The following is a 19928-nucleotide window of genomic DNA, read 5'->3' on the forward strand; positions in this document are numbered from 1 at the left end:
CTCATTTCTATTAGAAGCTGTTATAGAAAGGTAAGTGGAGCCTTAAACTACACCATGCTTAACAGCTGGTGAGTGCTCATGCACAATATTATTCACATTTCACATTCACATGCCACTAGCACACACTAAGCCTGCCTTTAGAAAAAATCCCAAACCAGACCTTATCGAAACTCACAGTAAAACAGCTTATGTTTTTTCCTAAAGGTATTAGCATTTCTTCTCATATGCTCTTGACTTTTGGTAAGCATTTCAATAGACATTTAGACAATAAAAAAACCTGTTTGACAAATATAGTAAAAAATGCTTGGCTATTTAATATAAACATACCTGTTTCAAATATAAAAATAGGACTTTCATCTTATGTATGATTTTAAAAAAATTATAACCCAGAAAGACAAATATTAACTTGTAATTTAATTTTGAAGAGCTACAAGTACAGATTTGGAACTAGCAGGTATCTTAGTATAACAATTTTCTGAGTAATTTTTTTGGGGGGGGGGGACGGAAATTGCTTTTCTGAGCTAGCTGCCAAGATCCCCGAAGTTCTCTACAGTAATTCCTGAAACTAGAGTAAGTCTTTGATTTTAGGAACAATGTTAATCAATTGCAAACTTCCCCTCCCCCCGAAGTCATTCATGAAACCAGATGTGACGGCTTGTCTGTATTACTGGAACTACATGGACTATTTCCTCCTGCTCAGAAGCAAATGTGATTACGGTCAAGATCTCAGCACTCACCCAATGTCAAGAACTAAAAAAAAAAAAAAAAACCAAAAAAACCAACTTGGAGGCTTAATAGATTTTGGCATTAGTTCGCTGTGCTAACATGTCACAAATCAGGATTTAAATTTAATCTAAGTCACAGCTTTCTGCTTTGTAACAACAGGCTGTTTAAGGGAGAAATATCCATAGTCCACTACATTATATGTGGATGAATTCAAGCAGGCACTGATTAAATGGGGTTCAGTTCCTGTGCACAAGCAGTGAGCGCCCAACTGCACCTTTACAAGACGAAATAGGTTTTAAAAAAAGGAAAAAAGTGTTCCTTAAAATAGGGAGATCCTCAATCAGCTGGTGCCCTCTGCCACTTTCTCCCAGTTTGAGCTGTTGTCCTGATGAATACTTCAGGAGCAATGTTTGGTTTTACCCACACAATAGCTGCTGGGCTGCAGCACTTGGTCCTACAGCTCCTCTATGAAAAACTGTGTGGCCTGACTCAGCCAGAGCTCCTCATCTAAACAGGTAATAAAATTCCCTGGGGAGTCCTTGCTAACATCTAGCTTTCAGCACCAACAATCCCCGATTCCGCCAGAATTTTCTAACATATAGAGCGTGGCCACTAAAAGGTGCTCCAACAGCAGTAAAGACTTGCTTACAGAACTAGAAGTGGTGTCCACACAGTGCTGTGCCAACACTGAGTAGAGAAAGGGGCAAAAGAGAGATTTCTTTGCTACAGAAGGGAAAGAAAACATTTTAAGAAATGCTGCCTTCAGCTGCTTCTCGTTGTAGCAGCTCCTGAAGATTTTATGCTAGAAGAACCTGCAAGGAGGCTTGCAAAGAAACACGGCAATGAAAGAAAATCCTCACGCTGACCTTTCTCACAATCACAAGAACTCAATGGAGGCACAACACAAGTGATGAGTACCCAAATGGGAGATCAGCAAATGGCTACAGTATCCAAGAGGCATGACTAGATATTCTAGCAAAAGGCGTGCTACAAACACTTCAGCAGTTTCCAAACTTTTATCTGTAGTTCCTAATCCAAGCCAAAAAAATTCCAATAGAGTCCAGCACAATGGAAACAAAACTTACCCTCTCTAGTTTCAAATGTGTAAAAGAAACAGCAAAATCCCAGTTCTCATTAATAGGGACTGCTGTTACAACCTTTGTTAACATGTGCCCAAGAAGAAGATCAGTATATGAAATTATGCCTATAACGACGCCTCTCCTCCATTCTCTATGAGACCTTGCTGTCTTAGTTTTCATTTAGCTTCTCATCATATATGAGAATAATATACTCAGAAGAAAACGTCATTTTACAGAAACAGTATGGTTTTAAGCAGACCACAAATGGTAGGTGAAGCTCTATTAAATGCCAAAATATAAACAATCCCTTTCAAGATACAGGGAAAAAGATTTTATGAAATGTTAATACCATATTGCATGCTGAAAATATCGCCAATAATGATGTATCATAGAACTGTGCCAAGAAGACTGAAGTAATTCCCCTAAAACGCAGCCTCACCAAGATGCATGCAGTCAAAGCACCGAAATGATAATTTCTCATTTAATTCCTGTAACATTATCATGGCATGTATTAATAATGTGGTTAATATACCCACTCTCCTTGAAAAGATGAGGAAAATGGGTGGATTAAATGATAGTTCAATAAATAAAAGAAAAGCAAGTTCAAAGAAACACAAAATATTTCAAGACTAAGTCCCTTAGCCACAGATCCTGAACTAGAGTTGAACACTTACTGTACTGGACCGGGCAGAGAAAACAGACAGGTATCTGTGTCCTACTTCCTCCCACTGCCAACACAGGAACTTCATGCACAAACTTGTTTTGCATTTTCTAAATTTGAACAACAAAATTTAGTGTTCTTTTGAGACATGTCTCGGTGAAAAAAATTTCAAGATTCCATAAAAATATGAAGACTGGTAAAGAGCAGAGAAATTAGTATTTCTCTGTCTGTTTGACAGTTTGAGGCTTCTTTAAAATAAAAATCCCTTAAATTTTAAAACAGATAGCAAAAATATGTATTGTGAGGGACTTAGGTATCTGTGAATTTTGGTTTTTTTGCTTGTTACCTGAAACACTTTCAAAAAAAACATAGAAGTTACTGTTTTCTTCATGAGAACAAATGCAATTTTCTGTACCATATAAATATATAAACAACTTCATTCTAGTGGCCTAAAATTATTTTTTGAATATATACAGCATGTACTTTTCAAACACAGTGTATTTTAATACACTTGCCAAACCCTACATAAGAGTACCCACGGTATCCATTTCTTTTAGAAATTCATACACTCATTTTGAATTACTGCTAGAGACTGAAACAAGGAAGGAGGCTTGAGAGAAATTCTTATCACTAGACTTGTATCATTTGACTTGACTGACTTCTCTGTAGTTATAATAAGCTAAAGTTTGGTGCAAGAAGTTGTTTTTATGCTTTGAAGTGCTTGAAGTCTAACCTAAGTTACTCAGGAAAACAGAATTATTTCAGATAAAGGTAAGGTCATGCAAATGTTGTGTGGCAAATTTGCCTCTAAGTACTAGTAATACAGAAACTAATCTGTCCACCAGGGAGAAACACTCTCCCCCTTCCCCATATTACTTCCACTATAACTAGTAAGATATCTGTTGAAGTGTATGTTAAAGCAAAAACCTAAACTCAAGAATTTCTGTTGCTACTGAAAGTTAGTATAATTTTGCTTTATGTCACCCCAATATAAATACTTTTATTGCAATTTTTTCATATAAAACATTTACCTGATTTTGTCTAACATTCCGAGCAGAGTAACATTATACATGTAGCTCAAGATGAAAAAATAATGTCACTAGATTATCCAAACTACAGGATGTGATATTTAATTTGGTAGAAGAGATTTTCAAAGGTGAAAAGGTCAAGTCAACAGACATGAGTCACAATCACGTCTTATGACTTTGATAACTCCTCCTCAAACTCAATGTACACTGTACAAAGGTCATAATTTGTTGGGCATGCATCCAAAAATACACTTGCTTTAAAGTGAAGTTAACATTGCAACTATACATTTTCAACAGCTGTAATGCTAACATTAAGACAAACATATGTGATTAAATTTCTGCTTGTGAAGGAGTTTTAGTTACTACAGAAATATAAAAATAAAACCTCATGGAACCCAAACCCTAATTTATTGATACTTACTGACAATAAGGTTCAATCCCATTGGTAAGGTATTTTTCTTGTATTATGATAAAAATGAATCAGAAAATAGCTACCACTAAAATGGTATTATTATCTGTCTCAGGTAATGCAAGAGATTGACCATTCTGCTCATCCACAAATCACAGTATCAGCTGTTGCCTCATCTGTTAACTAGTGGTATTTCAGTGTAACACACTTCAACTAAACTGCAAGAGAAGAATGCTAAAATGCCTTAGTATAGAAACAAATCACTACAACTGGAACTCCTCTGTTCTTTCAGTGCAGGTTAAAAATCTTAAACATTAAAATGATGCAAAAGAAATCCTCAGATAATAAACAGGAATTTCTCAATAACACATGCAAGTATCAGGACATTGTTAAAGACCTATACATTGAATTTCTTTAATCTGAAAAGTACAATGAAGTGGTCCATGTATGAGAATCTTCATTTCTGTGATGGATAACTAGCAATTGAAAAGAAAAACCCTCAAAACTACTTTGTTTCTGGCAATTCCAACTTTCAGCACAGACAACGGATACGTTAGTCCATTTAACTTTACTATATTTTACAAGAGCTATTTTTAGCCATTGCAAAACTAATGGAAGAGTTGAGAGTCTACATTCCACTCTAATTAAGCCATCATCTTTAGCAGCCAACTATTTAGTACATTATAAATGCAACAATACATATCAGAGATAGTACTAACATCTGTTTTATAAGGCAAGAGGCCAAGTGGCTAAATACTAGATCCTGGTGAAGGAACCAGATTTTTTGCCTTCTAGGACTGCGTGCAACAGTGGCTTCACCAGAGCTTACGGGTTTCCTAACTTGGTAGCTGAATCTGTTATTACAGGAAAGGGATGTATGTTTGTATTTACACCAAAGATCTATGTCTTTATACTCCAGGATTGAGAACTCTTTCACAGTAGCTTGGGTTGTTATATCTGAAGTTACTGAAGTTCACAGCCTGCACTCCAACCAGCTGGAAATCCTGCTCCTGCTTTCACCTCCAGCAGTAAAAGAAGGATGGGAAAGTATCCTTAAATCCTTTCCTCATCCTTTACAGGTGGTCAAGAGAAAAGATCAATTTTCCTTATTAGGCCTGCCACACCCAAAATTCCACTTGCAGAGATGCAGGCATCTCATTCCATGTCCTTCCAGTAAAAGTTTACGTATGAACAGAGGGTTATTTATAGAAGCATTACTTCACATCCCCATTTGTCTGAGACTTTACAGAGCATCACTGATGCACATTGTGATACATTTGAATAGTGTTTTTGCAATCCTTCTTTCTCTGACCCTTAAAATATGGAAGAAAGATTCTCACTGGCTCTTAATGTCCATTTTCTACTTAATTCCGTAGGCATTATAGAATAATGAAGAAATAGAATCCTGTCTTAATCTACAACAGAAGTCAGAAGAAAATTGCCTGACTTAACTGCTTTACATGCAACAGCAATGAAAAAGAGGCAGGTGATTTCACTTACTACTATATGGATTACAAAAAAATTTTAATACATTTCTAAATACAAATCTGCCTAAAGCTTTGGTTTTAAAACCTCTCTACATTTTCCTAGTTTTTAGGAGCTCTGATTCCCCAATGACTGCAATTACTCTAAGTAAATCTACTTTCTTATGACCTAAAATGAACATATGACTTACATGTGGAGTTTGCAGTGAGAAGTGTAGAATAAAAGCCTAGGATTTTAGCAAAGGATTTCTTAATGCATATTGAACAAGCTTTACTTTTTATGTTCAGTCTCAGCACCATCTCCCAAGTAAGCTGTTTCCTGTTTTGCACACCTGCTTGCATAGGACTCTCTTCCATCTAGCTCTTGTTACCAGCACTGTTCAGTATCAGTTAAATAGAAAATGGGAAGCATTAGTTTCAAAATAACCAATGCACCAGTGAGACCTGTAACATAACAGAAACAAAGCAGAACAAAACAACAGCTTTTCAATGCATCATGTATAGGCGTACCTATAAAACTAAATATTAAAGGGTATCCTATAAACCCAAGTATACATTACAATGGCAAAAAGGTCTCACCTTACAACTGCATTAGATTAGGAGAATGATGTTTTTTTTTATACTGCTGAGTATTTAGAAAACCCACAATGAGATGTGCTTGTTAGTGATTTCAATACCCTTCCTCTTTCAGAGTGGGTAAGGTTACACATGCATTCTACGAGTTTTCCAGTAGCAATCATGTGAACGGAACCTTGAATGTGGTATGTAACCTCTGTTTATCTTAAACTGACCCATTTTTAATATTAAAAGCTTCACCCTATTTTACAGGGCACATAGAAACAGAAGTTTTCATAAACACAATTTCAAAAAACATCCTAGGAGTACTTGTTGTCAATGTGAATCTGATTTTGGTATGCTCATAACTTTTGCGGCATTCTTCTTCAAGACTAAAAGTTTTCCACTTCGTTCCAGTTCAGGAGCATTTCAGTTAGCAGCCTGAGAAAAACCTACAGGTACTACTAGAAACTGTAGCATGAAAAATATGTTAAGCAAATGTACAATATTCTGTTTTATTAATAACTAAGAACTACTAGATATGACATTCAGCAGAACCTTCATGAAGAAGTGCCCTAAGCTAAGGAAAGAAAGTACTGCAGTCAGAAGCTATTTATGGTTGAAGTTTAACCTGCTGCATTCCCAAGAGTATCTACAATGTATTCCTCTACAATGACCTGTCTAATCTAAAGCATGTCACCTTTAGGAGACAAAAATACACAAATTAACTTTTGACAGAAAAATACCAGCAGGAAGATGACTCCAACTTGATGAAAGAGACCTGCATATTCTGAAATTTAAATATTACGGGGTTGTGGCTATTTCCTAACTGTATTTGCAAGGGGGCGATGTGAGTGAGTGGGGTGTGGTTTTTTGATGCTCTCTCAAATATTCTATTAAAGATGTCAAGAGTCACAGGAGAAAAATAGAAATCAGTCTCTATAATAAAAAAAGGAATTAAACTACAAAAATAAAGTACAGTCCCAATCTGTCTACACCGTATTCCAAACTAAGCTAAACTACTATATTTAGCTCAGGCTACCATCCCCTCAACTCTAAACATCTCTGACCTCTGTGAGCATTAGTGGTTTCTTTTTCATGCCCTTCGCACAGTTTTACCCAGCCAGGACACAATGAACTAGCATTATTATAAACATTATGGGGTACAGCCAATGCTTCTGCCTAGGCACAGGTTCTCCCCATTTGCTGAAGATGCCAGAACCACAGCCAGCCCTTCCTTTTGCTAACCCTGAGTGAGGAAGAGGCAGCTCTGTTCACTCCGAGTATATGCCTCTAAAATGCTCACTGCTTTTGTATCTCAGGCTTGCAGGAATTCCCAGTAGCTGGACTTCATTATGTACTAAGCTTCAGGTATATTCATTGCAATAAAGAACCATATATATTTCAGGACAGTAGACAGATTATTTTATAACAGTGGAAAAATTAACAAAAGTTATTAGAAACATCTGACATTTTCAATGTACATTGTTGGCAAAGTGCAAGACAAAAATTAGTGGAAGAATTTTCAGAAAAAACTACATGCCAGATAGAAATGAAGAAGAAAATAATTCATCTCCATAGTTCAGAAAATGTATGTGAATCAATTCAGAATACGGGTATCTACAGTTAAGTTTTAAAAATCTGTTTACTTGAAGTACTGTATAAACCCTTAATTGACAGTGAATTAATTAAAGTAGATGCAACAGATGGGAAGGGAGGCAAATGCATAAGCAAGGAAATGCTACTTTTGAGCTCATAAAATAGTATAATCTATTGTTGAAAGAAAAAAAAAATTAAAAAAATGGGAGACCATTAGCAGAACTTGGATCTCCCTCGCTTTTCTTTCATACCCAAGGTCACCTGGTTCAAGAATGCCACTGGAGCTAAAGAAATCAATTTCCATGTGCCCAGAAACTGCTGCCCTGACAGTGTCACTGAGTTACTCCCATCAAAAAGAAACACTTCAAATTAGTGCTGGCTGCTAACCTGAAAAATAGATGATGATACTGGATACCCCTCTACAGCAGGCCATCGTTCTTTTTCCTCCTGCACTTAAGAAAATGCTAGGGATTTTAAAAAAAAATCTGTTAGAATTAGTTTAATTAAAACTTGAGAATATATTCTCTTGCTCTCTTGTATGGAATCTAATACAGATGAAGACCAATTTCTAAAGCAATTAAATTAACAATTGTAAATTGCTTCTGCATTATGTAGTATGCTACAACTAAAGGTAGAATTCAAGAAAGGAGTTTGCCTCCAAAACAAAAATTAACTGCTGATGAATGCCACGTACTTTGCCATACGTAAGTATTTTATTTGAAAAATGCACATACAAAATGAAAAGGAAGAAAGTCAGATTGAGATGTTACTTTGTGAAGTGGCCCGCTTACATGCTGAGGAATCATATTTGAACCAGCTTGATAAAAATGAATAGTTAAAACTAAAATCTTTGCCCAACAGAAGAATACTTAGTTTGACTCACATTAACTTGCATGAATAAAGAAGTAGAGTAAATTAAAAAACCTTCCGAAAGAAATTATTTTGTTCTAATATTGAAGCACTATCTGTTTTAAATTTCAAAATGTCATGTTCCCATCTCTTCAGGAGAGGAGAAACCAAAGACACAAATCATAACTACTTGAAGAAAACTCCCTAAATAATGACTTAAGTTTCAGTAACAAAATTTAAATAAACTTTCTGAGGACCTCTAGTTACAGATATAATTTGCAGATCATAACTTTTGGCATCCAGGCATTCTCAGCCTAAAACAACGGCTTCATATGAGCTTATAAATAAGCTACAAACAAACTCAAATATTGAAGAAAACATGCTTCCATTAAAGGAGATTGCAGAGTCCCAAATGGGCAGCAGTTCAAGAATGCTACATGAGTAGTCAGGCATGTACGATTTACACTACTTTTACTTTCCTACTGCTGCCACTAAGTTTAGAATATGTCTACAAAAAGGCCTTGCTGATTTTAAAATGTTCTGTAGATCTGTATGCTTATTTGTGTATTTTTCAGTACAAGTCTTTGAAACTTTGACTTTGTCTTCTATAATCTTTTGCTGGAATCTGGTTTACTGTATTGGCTCTCCCCATCCGATCATGACCATGTAATTCCCTGCATGGTCTGCATGGGTTGCAGGCAGCATACACCCTTACAACTTTAGAGGTTAATAATATTTTGCAGAAAAGCTGACACTTCTTTGTCATCATTTATCTTATAATTTTAGCTTACAAAATTTGAGTATTAGGAAAGAATTTTGTCATGTCATATGGAGATCTATCTATAAAGGAAACATCCTCTTAAGACATTCCACTTAATTGCTTTTGCAGTGTCTTCCCATATAAATAAACATATGAAATTGAAAAGCAGTGGATGGTTTTACATATTGTGCTTGTAAAAAGCAACAGGCCACACAGTCAATTTGCATTACTTCTAAATTCTCAGCAATAACTTTGGATGCTTTTGGGCTTATGTTACTCAAAAATCCAAGTGATAACATGTATCACAATGATGAAAAAGAAATTTCCATCTCATATCTAGCAACCTCAGTGATGTAAATAGGGCAAGTCCTAAAATCTCTCATAAAAGGAAGGGGTTATGTTCCTCTTCCTGCAGAAGAGAAATAAGAAAGGTAGAAACAGAACGAAGCAAGTTTCTTCCATTTATCTAAGGACTGGCGTAAAGTTTCTAGCTTACATTACAGAAATAAGCCTGTTACCAGACAGCTTTCGAACACCTGGAATCACCAAAAACAATCTCCTTGTTTAAAAAAACCACAATATTTCACCTCAACAACACAAATTTAAAATAATATGCTCAGGTTTGTCAGTAAGTACAAGGAGAATGAGAAGGAATTGATAATTCTGTAATTAATTCAACATAAGAACTTTGAAAACATTTTGTTACCTCAAACTTGTTCTGCACCATATTTTTTGGCCTTTTCTCCCCCAAATTTGGCTAGACCTCTGAAACACAGCATCAGTCTTGTAAACAGTAGTTCAAAGTCCTCTAAGTAGTGCTTTAATTGATGCTCATGTGACCATTCAGAGATATTTTCTTATTGCAAACATTCAACTCATCGTTGTCAGGGGTTTTTTTCCCTACTGAATATTCAAATATTTCACAGTCATTGAGCTACTCATTAACTGACAAATGTACTCATACCAAGCTGTATATAATACCTCAGTCTCTTCATTATCTTTATGGACAGTACGTTTATAGTATTATTTGCACAGTACTTTGTCTTCACTCCAAAATTCAACCCCATCCATTTCAATTGTATATTCACTTTTTCTTCCATTTCAGTTAGAGAAATAACAAAAAGACTCATGATTTTTCAAAACTACTTCTTGCATTGAGTGCATAAGAGGTTTAACAGCAAAGGCTTACCACTTCTGAAAGTTAGCTAATGAAGTTGGGGTTATATCCCTACACTGACCTCATGTACTGCTACAAAACCTTAACACTGTTCTCAGCCTTCAACATCAAACTAAATGTAACTACATCTTCCATCCATGCATGATGTCCAAACCAATTCTATTTTTAATGCTTTCTCAGACAAACAGGTTTTCGCCGTCACATGCATAGTGTGAGACTTTCTGTGGAATGCAAAGCTAGAGAAGAATTGCCACAGACTGTGCTTGGACTGTTCATTGTCTGCCTATACACCAGCAGCAGAATCAGACTCTTCACAGTCCTTAGCGGTGAATCTGTACTCTGATAAACATTTCACTGCATGAACCACCACGGCAGGCAAAAAAAGCACCCTAAAGAACCAGCAGTTCTGACCTCCCCTAACAGTTTGTTCCTGCCCCAGACCATTCACTCATATATACCAGGACAAATCTTTTTATGGCTGCACAGTGAACTGCAATTGTGAACCTCATCTGACTGAAAACTAATGTAGGGGGGAAAAAAACTCACTAAAACAAAACAACAAAATCTGTTCATCATATAGCTGCCTGTGCAAATGTAAAGCAACACAATATGGAACATACTCTCTTTCAGCAGTGATACCAGCTGACAAAGTCTGACACTTTCTTTGAGCAACAGACTCAAGTCTGTATGGGCAAAGCTTCCAGTTCCAGCACATGATGTCATCAATGAACCAACTAGAACTCTTCCATCCTAAATTTATGTCACAGACCTGCCTTACATCTTACTGTAACAAAGAAAATCAAACTGAATATAATTTTGACAGTTTTCAAAAATACGCATGTTAAAGTTCTTAAATTAATAGGCCAAATATAGCAGCAGTGATATACTAAACCATATTACTGTTACCTGTTCAATTACACAGTTTGTGTTTGGGACTTCGAAAAAAAAAAAAAAAGGACATTTTTTCTGATGTTTTAATCATCAACTCTCAATTTCTCCTCAAAAGTTACATGAAGTTTATTTATAAAAATAAATATACATCCATGCAGCTGAATAGAAGAATAATTTCAGAACACCAATGTACTGCAATTACTTACAAGTACTATTTCAGGTAAATAACAATTAAACTTACTGTTACTTCTTGCTAATTTTAATAACCTATTTATTTTAATAGTCTAACAAATATGAGTACATAGGATATTGCATATGTATTTATGAAATTCATGTACATGTGTTTACTTTTTAAATTTCATTAGAGAAAATGTATGTGGTACTGATGTTCAAGTACTTTGAGTATTAAGAGCTAAAGAAAAAAAAAATAAATAAAAGGTGTATCAGCCCTCACATTCCAAGAGTTGAGCAATATTCTCTGGGTTTAAGGCTCAGAAAACTATTATCGTTGTATTTATCCACAAGAAAAGTTCTCCTTTCTGACCTGATCTGCTTGCAAGCGTTTCCATCACAGTAACACAGAGCCCTACAATATTCCTGTGATTTATCTTAGAACTTGAATATAATCTATTAGTACGTTGGTATTGCAGATTCAATTATGCCTTCTCCTGGCTATAGATCTGCTGCCTATTGTATTTTGTTACATCCTAATAACAAGTGTGGAAAGTTAGTGGAAAGCTGTCACCCTGGTTCTTAATAGAAACGGAAGTGATTCTGCTACTTTCATTTTCAGGCCAACATGCTCTTGGGTTTAACGGAAACTTAAAATCTATGAACCCTACTACCATGTCGCAAGTTAACAAATGTCTGAAAACCCTGAAGAGAAAAAAAAGTTTGCTTAAGCACCAGACTCCCATACATAACACCACAGGCAGGAACCAGATATTAGAGGCATTTGATTCAAGCTCTCTGATCTGCACTTATTTAGAGAAGAAGTCAGAAATTCTCTGTCATTTAAAAACCAATACATCTCCAGCTCGGAAAACAAGGCTTAAAGGAATGCATGGGAATTGGAGGTAGAAAAAGGTAGCTAATTTAGTCATATCCCCATTAAGGTTTTTACCAATCCTGATTTGTACGTTGGGCCAGAGCAAGCTGTCCCTGGGTCTTTTTTTATGGCACAAAAAAAGAACAGGTAAATGCTGCGTATATTAAACTTTCACAGCCCAGCCCTTCCCAGTCATCATTTCTTATTTGTTACCTATCTGATACCTAGCAATGTATCTACAGTAAAATAACAAAGGCTTTTAGTATAGATATACTTGGCCTAGGAAAACACACTTCTGCTAATATTCCTATTTTTTCCTGGCTGCCGAGTGGAAGCAACAAACTCCACTAATGAGAGCACAGTCTTGCCATCTCTGTGCATCTACTCCAGAAGTGCTCTGTACACCGCAGCAGCAGTAAACAGGAAGTACAGCCACAGTGGGCATAATGTTGATACAGAGTATAGGAAACTGTATCTATACCCAACATCAAGAAAAATGTAAGGCGTGGCCTGCTCTTAAAAAACAATCAGCTCACCACTACACAGCTGGCAGTCCCACAACTGAGCCAGAGTAACTAATCACATGAACCCTCTCAACTTACCCTACCCAAGAAGTTAAATGCACCAGCTCATATAGCTTCCTTTCAGCCTCTTCTATTAACCAGAGTACAACAGCAGCACAATTCCCAGCAAAGCTGGTCCATTTAGCTGAACATAAGCCTACAAATGCACACTAGTATCCTGTTCATGTGAGTGTCTCCTCATCGCAGAACCTCAGCCATATCATCCTCACCAGCTACCAGAATTTGCAACAGCAAAGCTGATGGATGCCACAAAACTTCCTTAGTTTGACATACAGTGTCAGAATTCCTGAAAGTTTGGAAAATCATCCCACAAAATTATGAAAAAGCCCAGAGATCAGTACTTTGTTCCAGAGGATGTACTCCCAGACTGCCATGCAAGTAGTTCAATTCACTGGTGGGGTATCAAACCGGTAACTGGTCAGCTATAAAACAGCAGTAACAAAAATGGTGTCGATTTGTGTCACTGTGACATAATTGTATTGCTGCAGTTCAAATAAACAAACATATCAGATCTACTGTAACTTGTAAGGACAGGCCTAAAGCATTTTGTTAGCTAATGGCACTATTAGTTTCTGTTTCAATACAGTACTTCTGAATCTTATCTCAAAGTAACAGAAGCCATAGGTTTGATTCTACTACATAAATCTCATTTCTTTAAAAAGAACCTCCTGCACCCACACCAAACACTAGCAAAGATGCTCTTTTGCTTGTGCCAGGAACTGCAGACCAAGCATTAATAATTAAAGCTTGAAAGTACCTTACAAATGCTTTGCCCATGCTACAGCGTGCAATCTCGTGAGAGATGCTTCAGCTCAGCTTGTTCCTGAACCCATTCACTTAGTGGACCCATGCAGCAAAAAACCAAAACAAACAAAAAGCCTACCATCAACCAATTCATACCAGTTGTGCAAGTGATTTCTAGCAAAAGCAAAAAAAAACAAAAAAAAGAAAGCAGACTGAGCCCTCCACTGCACATAACACACATAAAACACATATAAGACTGTTACTCTGAATCTAAGTAGAGGTCTTAGTCTCCAATTCAGGACTGACGAAGAAATTCTTAATTCCAACATTAAATCCTTAAACCACTCTTTCCCAATGTAAAGGACACATTTATCTAGTTATTCTACTGCAGATTTTAGGTTACATTGTAATGAATGACCTTCACAATGTATAAAACTGTTCCAGAAGAGCTATTACACATGTAACTAATGCTTTTCTACTAGCCATCACTAAAATTTATCTTGAGTTAAAATAACAGATCTGGGTCCTAAAAAGACAGCTGCTCTGATAAAGGTAATTCAGTCAAATGTATACAAGTCTACATCATACACAAGTTCCCATGTTACTAGGCAGACTGACAGAATTCAAAAAATAGAAAAAAACCCAACACGAAACAAAACCAAGAACTCCACCCGTGCACCTACCAAAAGGTATTTTAAGGACTGTTTATGTTCCACTGAGAACAGGATGCATATTTTGCTAATACAAGATTTGAACAGAGGATTGTTTAAAGAATAATATACATCCACAAATGGAAAAAACCCCGAAGTGCTTCTCTAAATCCACCAGTTCTGAAAGCATTTGCAGGGAACTAAGAAGTCCCAAGCAGCTGTACACACATTTTCATTTTTAAACTGCAGTTGACTAGTTCAGGATATTTTCACCTGAATGTAACATTCTCTCCTCCTGAAGAAACAAGAGTCATTCAAAATTATTTCAAGCTAATCTGTCATAGCTGAATATTATTTGAAGGCAGTCTTACTGCTGAGTGTTCAGCCCAATTACAATGCCTCTTCAAAACAGATTAATTAGGTTACTTGTACCTTTTTACGGTGTCCTTAGGCACTTGACCACAGCTAATAATATATACCCAGTACTTTCCAACTCCAAAAAAGCTGGCATTGTTACCTCTATTCTAAAGATGAGAAAACTGAGACATGAGTAAGCAAAGTCATCTGCCTAATGTCACCTAGCTGAGAGCAGAGAAGCCAGGAATCAAATACAGGTCTTCAGAATCCTAGCTAGTAGTTTAGTAAGTACAAGTGCCCAGTTTTATACATGTTTATATACAAAACATAGTAGTATAACCTCAGACTCAACTGTCCAATTTGTATCATGCAGACTAACAAAATACTAAGCATTGTTCAGTCACATTAATTTTATAAATATTATTGTCCTAGATATTAAATGGAAAAATAAAACAAACCACAAACTATACCGGATGTGCCATCATATAATCATAATTTACATATATTTCAGTTGTGGTACTGTTCATCACTATTTAAAAAAAAAATTTACTGTGGCCTTTAAACACGATTCTGTCAGGAAATTTATGCTTTAAGATCTCTAAGTACAGCACTGTAGGAAATTAGGTGACCAGGGTGTTAAAACAAGATATTCATTAAAAAATCCCTTTATGCTGACCAGTATAAAGACATTTTTTACAACATTCTGTAATATTAAAAGTATGTATTATGATTGAGTTTGAAAAGTTAAGTAGGTAGAACCTTTAATATTTCCATTTGAAGTAACTGAGGGTTTGTTATGTGCTTATTCTTTTTGGGGCATAGACCAAGTTCTCGATCTTGACCAAACAATTTCATTTAAGCAAATAAACCCAAGAAATATACTCTTTTTCCCTGATACTAAGCAAGTATTGCTTTGCAAAACACAACTTTGAGTGAAGCAAAAATTTTTGTAATATAAATCCTGTAACATTAACAATAAAAGCCCCAAGTTTAGTATTGTCTAAAAAAGAAGTGGTAGTGAACACCTAGAAGGACAGAAGTGTAATCACTGTGGATACACAATAGTTTCATTTAAATACACTTAGCAATAATTTCTGTTAACCCAGCCACACCAACTTACTACACTGATATCTACCATTACTGCTAAGAAAGCGCACACACACTTAACAAAAGACCATTTTCTTTTTAATAATGGTTTGAAAAAACACAAACCAAACTTTTTTCAATAAAAAACTTACAATATTTTATTTCATGGATACCTTATTTAACAACCTACAGCACCATATGTTAGAGTTTAGTCTTATGAAGAAACAGAATTGCTACTTCCACCAGGAAGCAAAGAGTTAAAGACTGTGCAATTAACCTGAGAGCAAGCACTAGAGAGGAGAGGCTAGTTTACCTGGTGTACAAAGTTCTAAGGGATGCAAGCCCAGAGAAGGACAGCAGAATTTTGGAAGGGAAGGCAATCAGCAATACTGGTTCTTACCCAAGCTCATTCCTCCTCCTACTAAAGAACCTGGAGATAAAAGGAGGTAAAAAAGGGTAATCTGGCTTTATGTAATCTTTCAATCTTTAGTAATCTCAGGCAATTTTGCTGGTGAAGCTACCAGAACAAACTAAAGAGAGGATTTGCTTACTGCCAAGTTTACTTTGTATTTTGCATTTGCTAAGTACTGAGGAATAAGTGTTGCATTTTTCACCTTGAACAAACTTAGCTCAAAACTTGCTAAATAGCAAGATATACTTTCCACATCCCACTAACAGTCTGTAAAATGTTCAAAGTAAAATAAAATACAGAAGAATGGATACAATATTTTGTAGAAAAAGCAGGACAGAAATATCAAGTGGATATTTGCTAGCAGAGGCTTATAAGAAATTGCTTTATGAGATATGGCATCACTTATTTAAAATGCAAAACTTTCATTGTGAGAAGTGAGATCTAGAGCCTACTTAAGGCCTGTTTAATTAAGCCTTTGAAACAAGAACATGTACCACATCTATGTTTTGCCACTTTCTTATTAGCAAGCGGTTATTTTGCATTTTTCTTTTTCATATTTTCTCCGAATCCACTTCACATCCTGTTAGTCAGTAATTGTGACGGTCTGCCAATCTTTCTGTCAGGAGCATTCAGTTGATTGGTAACTACTGATCCACTTTTATCAACTTCATCCCAGCCTAAGAGTTTTCTTACAGCATGCTGGAGTACACAGGCCTGTCATAACCAGGTGCACACAGCACGTAACACAGCACAAAGCAATGTGTTGTATTGATCGCTGACTGATACTCACTTTAGAGTCCATGTCAGGAACAAGCTTGGCATTTACACTGGGTTTAGCTTGTTTTCAGTAAGTTTTCACATGTATTAACAAAACATCTAAACCACACATGGCCCGTGATCTAGATCAACCCATGTACTTGACCCTTTAAACCTTTACTGCAGCCATGAATTCTACAACTTCCTCATCTTTCTGTGCAGGATTGCAATATGCAAGCAAAAGTCCATTTCACATATAAGCACTTTTCAAGTTAGAGTTCTTATGATAGAGGAAGTTCCCTCCTGAAGAAATGTGAGTGAAATGGCGTATCTCACACTTCACTGCAGTTCCCTTTACTTTCTGACCATACCACTAAACCAACTTTAATGCACAGGTATATGAAGAGCAATTTGTTTTGAGGTATTCCCAAGCAAAACTATATTGATGCCTTTGCCTTTCACTGCTAATACACAGCACTGCAAACAAAACACCATCTTTACAGCAGTTCTTTCTGATATGAAAGTTCCTCTTAAAAATACCTAAAAGTTAGCAGTTCACAAAGCTTAAACCCCACTGGGATTCCCACGTTAACTTTTCTGTCTTGTGCAAGAAACTATTTATTGATACAAAAGTTACCATATATAATGGAAGAGACAGTGCAACCAAAGAATCTAATCCACCCGAGGTTTGTTGGTTGGTAGGTGGGTTGTTTTTTTTGGGTTATTTATTTTTTTAAAATTAGTATCACTGTCAGTCTCACCTTTCAAGGAAAAAAGTAACAAAACAAAACCAAAACCAACCCTTCCCATCTCCCAAAACAAAAATCTCCACTCATTTCTGTTTAAAGTAATTGGAACCCCAGTTTGGGTACTTCTACAGAAATGTTGCTTCCACTTAGCTTACTTGAAACACTACTATAGTTATTCACACAGCTCACCACTTCAAACAGGTTTACCAGCTAATATGTCATCGTATCAAGTTTGTATTAACATAGTGATTCTTCCTAGGCCCTTATGAGCCACTGATTAAAGTTCAGCATTTCTGATGGATTCTTAGCCTTCAGCCATCTCACGTGCTACAATATTAAGTATACTCCTACATCTGTTGTGCCTTCCCTTCCTTTGCTATTCAAGTGAGCACACCTCTAACAGTCAAAATTAGAGGAGAACTGAACAGCATTTAGGAAATAAAATTTCTTTGTTTTTTTAAACATGCTTTTCTAATTTTTATTTGAGCATTAAATTCAATACTTTCCATTTATGGACTTCTTACTTGGGTTCATTGTCCAACTAATAAATTCAGAGACACATTTTCTGTGTGGGTAAATGTAACAACTTGCATGGATTTAGTGATGTATATTAAAAAAAAAAAAAAAGAAAGAAAAGAAAAGCAAGCTTTCCTCAGAACAAGGAAGCCGAAGAGGTAGCAGGTTGTGCTGACATTTAAAGACAAGAGCACAAAAAGTGAAGCTCCGGAATTGCATCTAACCTTGCAGCTGACAAGCAGAAAAGTAGCAGTTACACAGGCACCCAAAACCGGTCAGATTACAGGGATGGAAACCTCTAACCCTTGAGCTTTCAACCTGTAGCGGTGTTGCGGGGTCTTTTGGGATTGTTTTTTTGTAGTGACAAGAACCCTTGCCGTGTGACAAATAACGTTGATCGCACCATTTTCTCCTCTTCCCAAGCTCGGCGTTCAAGGCCTACAAGAAGGAAGCTGCTCCGGCTCCTGCGCGGTGCCATGTCCAGGGGAGAGAGAGGCTCTTTGCCTGACCCTGACGGGGGCGTGGGGTGGCCACCGGGAGCCCTTCGGGCCGGGCCCGGACGAGCGCCGTGCCCCGGGCGGCGGGGGAGGGCAAGAGCTCCGGCCCCCGTAGCGGCTCCGGGCGCGGGCAGCCTTAGGGCGGGCGGAGGGCGATCCCGGGGCGGTGGGGCCGCGGCCGGGGCGGGGGGCGCGGCCCCGGGCAGGCCCCGCCGGGGGGACGCGGCCGCTCGGCGGGGGAAGGAGGGAGCCGAGCGCAGACAAAAGCGGGTCGCGGCCGGCGGCGGGGTGGGGCTGTGACCGGGCGGCGGCGCCTCCGCTCCCGGGGGAGAGCAGCGGGAAGAGGCCTGGGGTGGGCACGGGCTTCCGCCGGCCCCCCAGCCCGGGGTGGGCGTCCCGCGCCGAGCGGCGGGCAGGGGGCGGCGGGGCGCGGCGGCTCCTCCGTCCTCCCCGCCAGGGAGGGAGGGGAGCGGGTCTGGGGCGGCGCCCCTCGCCGGTTACCTGCAGCTCGGTGAAGAGGATCTCCCTCTCGGCCGCGTTGGACGCCATTGCGCCGGGGTTTGAAGTCCGCACCTGGGCGCTGCTGCTGCCGCCGCCGCCGGCGGGGAGGGGAGCGAGGGAGGCGGGCCCGGGTCCGGGACTAAGGGCGCATCGGGGGCGGGGGGAGCGCTCCGTGCTAAGGCAGGCGGGCGGGCGTGTGCGGGGGGGCCGCCGCTGCCCCCTCTACTCTCATGGGGGTCGCGGTGGGCTGTGGGGCGCGGTGCGGCGCGTTCCCCGCGGTGCGGTACGGAGCGGCGCGTTCCCCGCGGTGCGGAGCGGCGCGCTCGGAGCGGTGCGGAGCGGCGCGGTGCGCTCCCCGCCGTGCGGTGCCCGCGGTGCGCTCCCCGCCCGGGCGCGGCGCTCGGCCCTGGCAGCGCTCGGGCCGCTGCTGCGCCTGCGGCCGCCGCCAATGTCGCACCATTTGGCTGTCACCCTGTCGCAAAGGCGTCGCTGCTTTGCGGCTCCGGGAGCACGTGACTGTGCGGGGAGGAAGAGCGAGCTCCTTCGGAGGCGGCCGCCGGCGCGCGCCCGCTCGGCCCCACCTCCCCCGCGCGGGCAGAGCGGCGCGAGGCGCCGAGCGCGGGAAGGCGGGCGCGAGGCTGCTCAGCCCCCTCAGCCCCTCACTCCCCTCAGCCCCTCACTCCCCACAGCCCCGCGGAGGCCTCTCCACCTCCTTCCTTGCACACTCCGCTGGTGGTTCTTCCCCCTCCCTTAGGCTGCAGCGCTGGGAATCCTGTCGTTTTCTCCTGTGGTGGCGGGGTTTGGGGGGCG

At 39.1% G+C, this 19928-nt stretch overlaps 1 protein-coding gene across 2 annotated transcripts in view; it reads right to left on the reverse strand.

Moving 5' to 3' along the window:
- PKN2 (protein kinase N2) overlaps positions 1-19559 on the reverse strand; it is a 55495-nt gene extending 35936 nt beyond the window's left edge. The window contains exons 1-2 of one of the 2 annotated variants that reach the window (XM_082287066.1): positions 19119-19141; positions 16001-16117 (exon numbers count right to left, since the gene is read on the reverse strand). Coding sequence is in view for 1 of the 2 variants with exons in the window: in XM_082287065.1 (XP_082143191.1) it covers positions 19119-19166 (48 nt within the window). In the remaining variant the exon portion in view is untranslated. Of the gene's footprint in view, positions 1-16000; positions 16118-19118 lie in introns of both variants that reach the window. The other variant, XM_082287065.1, reaches the window with a different exon arrangement.
- Positions 19560-19928: the final 369 nt, after the last annotated feature.

This window comes from Coloeus monedula (genome assembly GCF_965178545.1).
Source record: "Coloeus monedula genome assembly, chromosome: 9".
In the NCBI taxonomy this organism is placed as follows: domain Eukaryota; kingdom Metazoa; phylum Chordata; class Aves; order Passeriformes; family Corvidae; genus Coloeus; species Coloeus monedula.